This window comes from Leucopleurus acutus (genome assembly GCF_964270905.1).
Source record: "Leucopleurus acutus genome assembly, chromosome: 15".
NCBI classification, from domain to species: domain Eukaryota; kingdom Metazoa; phylum Chordata; class Mammalia; order Artiodactyla; family Delphinidae; genus Leucopleurus; species Leucopleurus acutus.
Genome location: NC_139157.1, coordinates 50,718,506 through 50,725,984, shown reverse-complemented (window position 1 = coordinate 50,725,984; position 7,479 = coordinate 50,718,506). Strand labels below are relative to the sequence as shown.

At 40.9% G+C, this 7,479-nt stretch overlaps 1 protein-coding gene across 2 annotated transcripts in view; it reads left to right on the top strand.

The window, feature by feature from the left end:
- Positions 1–1,206: 1,206 nt before the first annotated feature.
- AFG1L (AFG1 like ATPase) overlaps positions 1,207–7,479 on the top strand; it is a 194,553-nt gene continuing 188,280 nt past the window's right edge. For both annotated transcript variants that reach the window (XM_082856019.1, XM_082856020.1), the window contains exon 1: positions 1,207–1,453. In XM_082856019.1, the coding sequence (XP_082712145.1) occupies positions 1,318–1,453 (136 nt within the window). In that variant the 5' untranslated portion in view covers positions 1,207–1,317. The remainder of the gene's footprint in view (positions 1,454–7,479) is intronic.

The following is a 7,479-nucleotide window of genomic DNA, read 5'->3' as shown; positions in this document are numbered from 1 at the left end:
CACAATCAAAATAATATTTCTATAAACGATTTGACAGAGTCAGTAGAGAAATCTCCAAAATATTATACCATGCTATATGCTCTCCTTTTCCTGTTTCTTTGGAATCTTCTATTGTAGACCAACTACCTAACTTCCTGGAACTCTTTCTAGTGTAGTCTGAAACGTGGCTTTCTCCTTCCTGTAATCCAGTTTTTTTATTTTTATTTTTTTTGCCCCACTGCGCCACCCGGGATCATAGCTCCCCCGACCAGGGATGGAAGCCGTGCCTGCTGCAGCGGAAGCGCAGCCTTAACCACTGGAATGCCAAGGAAGTCCCTAGTCCAGATTTTCTTGCTTGCCTGCCTTAGCTCACTCTATTTCCTGTTCTTGGAAGGTCTTCGTTTCCTGTTAAAAATAAAGCTTCTAGAAGGCCTTCCTGATTTCCCAGCCAAACTGCTCTTTCACTGTTTCCAGAACACCTAGTAGAATCTTTGGTCGCTTTCTTTATCCTTCCTTACCGGATTGCCTGCCTCTTCTGGACAGCAGTTTGTATTCCCAATACAGTTATCATAGTGACTCAAAACATTTTTTGTTTAATCAAATTAGGGCAGATCACTTAGAAATTCCTCCTTAGATACACTGTCCCACAGCCACTCTATCTACTTGTTCATCTCGGGCCATTGGCTTTCCCATGTTATACAAATTTTCCATGTTCTTTCAAAACATTTGAGTATATGCCACATTGAAAATGATTTATGCTCTTGAAATACAAAAAGGAAAAGTGGTAGGAGCACATTTCATGTACTCTGCCAAAGATGCGTTGGACGCTGGAGGCAAATAAATTGGGGATACCGTTTACGGAGGTAACAATATTTCGTTAAAATATGAAGGCCCACTGGATCACCTACACTTTATTTAGGTTTTGGAATCTCGGTCAGGTACGCTAACCGAAAAGGCTCAGGAGTGGTTACTTGAATACACGCCGCAAACACGTTCTAACTCCTTGAAAATGTTTTTAGATCAGCTGCAGCAGGCGCTGGTCGGACAACTGCCCCTCCCCCCAGCCTAAAGCTGCCCTCCGCCCCGTCCCTTCGCCCGGCCCCCGCGCCGCCGCACTGCATGCTGGGAGTCGTAGTCCCGGTTTGCTTTGCCCGGAGGGATCGAAGGGCATCGGAGTCCAGCTTGCCCTCGAGCTACTAGAGGTCGCGTTCTTCCGCTGCGCCCTTTCGTTCTGTCGGGCGGAGCCTTCCGTGAGCACGGCTGGATTTGTCTGTGCTACCGTCTCTCTTCTGGGTTTCAATAAAGTTTTCCTCTTCCTTCCCCTGTACGGAGCTCAAGATGGCGGCCTCTTGGTCGCCCTTGGTTACCCTGCGCTTAGCGCCGAGCCGGCTGAGAGGAAGATGTGTCCGGTGCAGGGCTTGGGCCGCTGCTCTCCCCACTTCGGTCACCGCCCCTGGAAACCCCTTTTGTAAAGGTTAGTGACTGTATCTGGAGTAAGCCGAGACGACTGCTTATGACCGGGGAAGTCTCGGGGCAGTCACCCTCCCTCCTCGAGCTCCCCAAACTGCCTCCTTGGTTCACGGTTTTCGAGAGATTTCTTCGAGAGGAGTTCCACCCTCTCTTGCACCGCTGTTACTGCCTGCTCATGAAGGAGCACTGAGGGAGGTGGCCCAGAGTAACTTTCATTTTGAGGGTTAGATGTCGACCCAGGGTTTGTTCCTTTCCGGCTGTTAGAGACCTGTAAACCCAGGTGTGGGGAGTACCTCGCTTGAAGGGATTCAAGTGTGGGGTTGAGGCCTGGGAACTCTTCCAACCTGCCCCATCCCAAGCTCTCCAGGCTGGTGACCCGGGACTGTACCTCTGACATCTGCAGGCCCTGCGTGCTCTCTGGATTGCGGGAATGCAAGTGTACTGACATTCTCAGATTGAGGGGTCGATTCTTTGTGTTCTTTTCAAGTCCTAGAGGCTTCAGCGAGGCGTATTTTGTCACCGGGCTTGCATCATTCATTCATTCTTTCAAATTGTTATTCATGAGTGAATGAACCTGTATTTTGAGTAACCAAGGCCACAGGAGTGCTAGTTTTACTATATTCATATACTCCCAGTAAATTGCGGGCTACTCAAAGGCAAGGACTGGGTGTCATTGTTTCCTCAGCACTTAGCACAGTGTTTGGCACCTGATGGGCAGATATACTTTTTGAGTGAATGAATGACGTTATTCTTATTGCTCCCTCATCCACATACTTAAGCTTTCCTTTTTAAAAAAAATCTCCAGGAACCCCACCCTTATACATCTTAATAAACTGATTCTCATTGGCAGTTTAGCTAAAACTCTATCAGTCTTTGATTATTATCATAAATAGAGTTGAAATTAATACTAAAACTGTGATTAAGTCACCTTAGGTTTTACTGTAAAGTTTAGCATAATCCACTTACTGTATAATGGAATATTTTGGTAGCATGAGGTTTCGATCTTAATATAAACTATTTAAAAAAAATTTTGGAATAGGCTATACAAGCAAATAACACAAAATTCAAAAGGTACAAGAAGGAATTCGGTAAAATGTTGACTTTCTTCCACTCCTGTTCCATAGCCATTTAGTTTTCCTTCCCAGAGGCAACTTCTCATACTTGTTTTTTATGTATTCTTCCAGAGACATTCTGTATATATCCACCATATATATTTATAAATACCTGAATTAAAGAAAAATAGAAGTGGTAATATACTATACACACTGTTCTGGTCCTTCCTTTTTTTTTCATGTAGTATATCTTGGAGATCATTCCATATAAATACGTGTAGAACTGCCTCTTTTTTTTGGCTGCCACAAGGCATGTGGGATCTTAGTTCCCCAACCAGGGATTGAATGGGCCCTCCCTGCATTGGAAGCTCAGAGTCTTAACCACTGGACTGCCAGGGAAGTCCCTGTACCTCATGTTTTAAATGGTTAAAATAGAATTCCGTTCAATGCATGTACCATAATTTATGAAAATTAGGATTTAAGGAACATTAGCATAACAACATGAGCTTTAATGTTTGTTCTGGGTCATGCAATATGCTAAGTGCTTATCTTGTTTAATTCCCGTTATCCTCATTTTGGGGATGAGGAACCCAAGGTTGCAGAAGTTATTTGGCTAGTTAAGTGGCAGAATTTTTTTTTTTTTTTTTTTTTTGCGGTACGCGGGCCTCTCACTGTTGTGGCCTTTCCCGTTGCGGAGCACAGGCTCCGGATGCGCAGGCTCAGCGGCCATGGCTCACGGGCCCAGCCGCTCCGCAGCATGTGGGATCTTCCGGGACCGGGGCACGAACCCGTGTCCCCTGCATCGGCAGGCGGACTCTCAACCACTGCGCCACCAGGGAAGCCCCAGAATTTGTTTTGAATGTGGACATTTGATGAAAATGCAGTTAGAGGTCAATTTAATTGTAACTAAAGTTGCTCCTTCCCCCTCTTTAAGTAAAAGAAAAAATTAAGTTGAAACGTTATTCAGTATTTAGAGTCTGATTTAAGTTTGTTTTCTATCGTTTTCTTGATGTTTTGGGGGGGTATTTACTGTTGACATTTGTTTTATCTCCTTTTTTTCATCTTTTCAAGCCTACTGTTTACTGCAGTGTAATGTGAGGGAAGCACATTACACTTAATGTTAAACAAAAGAAGGAAGTAGATAAAGGAAAGGAATGAGGGGAAAGGAAGAGCATGTTCTTTGTTTTTGTGCTTCATTTCTTTCTTTCATTTTTTTTCCCTTAATTAATTTATTTATTTGGCTGCATGGGGTCTTGGTTGCAGCATGCAGGATCTAGTTCCTTGAGCAGGGATTGAACCCGGGCCCCCTGCATTGGGAATGCAGAGTCTTAACCACTGGACCACCAGGGAAGTCCCCATCTAAGCTTTAATGCCAGCCTTGGCTCTAAGACATTTTGGTAACTGGAAATGTGAAAACTTTAGGGGTCCTAAAATGGTGTTCTTTCATATCACCTAACTTTAAATTCCTTAGGAAGTACAACTTATGAATTCCATTTTGCAATATATGTATTTCCATTAGTCAGATTATTAAACAATTGAAAGTATCAATAAAATTTGGTATCTTAAATAATTTAAGTATATATGTCAATTTTGATATTACTGCTTGTTTTCTTTTAGGTCTAAGTGTATCTTCATTTAATGTAACAGTTAGTCAGTCTCCAGATAGTTATGGGGAAACATTTTATTAGAAATCAGAGTGGTCATGGTGTGGGTAGAAAATGCCTCGAGATTGCTAATTCAGTTGAAGTCTTGTATTAAATGCATGGAGGGGGAAGTGAATGAAATTGGCTGCCAGGCCTTGAATAGCTTACAGTCTTGGGAGATGGAATTACAAGAGCTAATGTTTATTGAGCCCTTTCTGTGTTCCAGGCAGTCTGCTAGCCGTTTCTTTCTCTCATAATTTTATCTTCATAAAAACTCTATTATAAAGTTATTTTAAAATTTTTTTTAAAATTTTATTTTTTAATGTTTCTTTTAAAAAATTTTATATTGGAGTATAATTGATTTACATTGTTGTGTTAGTTTCAGGTGAAACTGAATCACTTTAGTGATTCAGTAAAGTGATTCAGTTATACATGTACATATATCCATTCTTTTTAAGATTCTTTCCCTATATAGGTTATTACAGAGTATTGAGTAGAGTTCCCTGTGCTATCTATAAAGGTATTGTCATCTCTATTTTATAAATGACTAAACAGGCATGGCTACTCAAGTGGTATTTGAGCCCAGGCATTTTCCCTCCGGAAGCACAAACTTAACCAACCACTGTGTTCTACTAGCTCTTTACCATGACAATGAACATTAACACCACCATGATCTAGGCCCATCTGAAGTGTTGTAGGACTACAGAGGAGAAAGCAGCTCTGCTTGGAGAGGGGAGGGCTTTTTAGCAAAAGTGTGGAAGTGAGCTGCACCTGGCCCTTATTGGTGTATGTATAGTCCCTCAGGGGGAGCAGCTAGAGATGAAGCTTGGCACGTGGGCTGGATTCTGGTTAGAAGAGTCCTGTATAGTATGCAAAGATATGTAGGCTCAGGGGGATACTGCTGAAGATTTCTTAAGAAGAGAAGTGATCAGGTCCATTTTAGCATGATTATCCCTGTGGCTACCTGAAAAACAGGTCAGGAATACCTGGATGGGGGAATATTGGAAGCTTGGTGATTATTTAGGAGGAAGTTGTAGTAGTTTAGGGAGAGTGATTTAGGCCCTGAATTACTGCTGTGGTAAAGATGGAGAGCAGGGCAGCAAAGGAGGGAATTCAGAGACCCTGCTTTGGTAAATTGACAGGATCTGGGGGAGACGAGGAAAGAGAGGAGTTAAGGTCAATTTGGGTTTCCTAGTTTGGGTAATTTAATGGCATCAAATTCCGTCTATCAAAGGAAACTTTTCATTTGTTTAGACAAATGAAAAGTAAGGCCAGAGGCATTTTAGGGAGAGGTTCCATTTTGGATATGTTAAAGTTGAGGTGTTAGTGATAATTCCAGGTAAACAAGTCTAAGTAGTTGTAGGAAATATGGGATCTGAGTCTAAGAAAGGAAATATGAGGTGTTGAGAGCCATGAGAATGGAAGAACTAGCCTTGAAATATTTGTAGAATGAAAAGGAGAAAAGGCTAGGGATGAGTTCTTGAGGAAAAGTGATGTTTTATGAGCAGAAGGTGACCTCATCAGAGAGCAGTTAGAGAGGTCATAGGGGAAATTGGAGAGAAGCCAAGGAAGAGAACGCTTCTAAGTTTTCTAAAACTTAAAATCAGCGTATCTATTTTACTTAAGCTAGCCTTAGAAATTAAGTTTCTTTCTTTCTGTTTTTTTTTCTTACTTTTTGGCCACACCGCGTGGCATGTGGGGTCTTAGTTCCCAGACCAGGGATGGAACTTGCACCCCCTGCAGTGGAAGCGTGGAGTCTTAACTGCTGGACCACCAAGGAAGTCCCAGAAATTAAGTTTATTTCATAGAGGCAAGGTAATATGACAGTCACACCTTGTGATTTCTTATCATTGTAGTGTCCTTCTGTATCTCAGTGTTATATTTTTAGATGTGTATATTAACTGAAGATTCGTATTTACCTTTAGTCACAATCTCTTCTTTAGTACATGTACATTGGAGATCTTGATTAGGTATTAATGTGAGTAGAACTCAGCCATATGAATTGGTATTATTTATTGGCTGTATAGATTAGTGGTTAAGAAAATGGATTTGGACTTTTATTACCCAGTTAGATGAACACCCTGTGTGAAACTTCATGTTTCTTGGATTTCCGTTAATGTTTATTATTATATTAGAAAAGAAGGTTCATGCCTGCTCCTGAGACTATTAACTTCATGTTAATGGTTTCTTTCAGTCAGTTTTTTTTTTTAAGCATAGCACAACTTATTACATGGCATAGCTAGTGCTCAGATGTAGTTCTGGGGTGGAGGGTGGGCAGATGAAATAGGGTGGGTTCAAGAGTAGAACCCATTAGAAAGGAACTTTAGAAGTCCAGAGATGGATTATTGATCTACTGTAGATTTGCACTGTGTTATACCTCAAGAGCTTCATTCTGTTTGTTTAAGTAAATGGTGAATATTTAAATGGGTTTAACTATTTTTAAAAAATTAACTTTTTTTTTGGCTGCGTCGGGTCTTAGTTGCGCCAAGTGGGCTTCTTTCTATTTGCGGCGTGCGGGCTTAGCTGCCCTGCAGCATGTGGGATCTTAGTTGCCCGACCAGGCATCTAACCGGTGTCCCCTGAATTGCAAGATGGATTCTTAACCACTTAAATCCTGGTTTTACCTATTTTGGATTTGTCTTTTCACAAAAGTACCACAGAAATAATAGATGTCAAGGGCCCAGTGCAATAATACGCTCTATAAATTCTGACAGAAGGTCATGTAGCCTCAGCTTGACTATATCTAATACTGTTTCCCTAGGCCACTCATATTTTTTTCTTGCTTGTGACTAAGATTTGTTCTAATTTCTCTTTTAAGAGCCTTTTGAATATGTCTGTTCTTCCTGCTGTGTTTTGTCTTCCTTCCCTAAGGTCCTCTGTTGAGGTCCCATTTTTATGTGTACCCTGCTGGAGGTACCTCATACTTTAATCTCCAAAATCTTTTTTCATAACCTTCTTTCACTGTCCTACTTGTCCTTCTTATTTCTTCTCTCCGTTCAGCTCATCCTAGAAGATACTTTTCAACACATTATCTATCCATATTCTTGACCAGGTGTGTCAGTTTTCAACAATTTTTAAAGCCTGAACATGCAGTTCTTAGTGTAGTTACTTCAAAGCTTCATAATGCAATTTATATCTTAAATGTAATTCCTGTAGATTCCATTTAAAAATTCTTATTTATATATTTGTGTAAAAAAATTTAAAATAAATGAACATAACAAATAGACATTATTTTTCTTTATTGTTTGAAAGAAAATAGACCCCTTAGGTCTCATTATTAAATAGTGTTTGAAAAGGGTGAATATTAAGGAGTTACTCAGTATGCTAGGCCATGC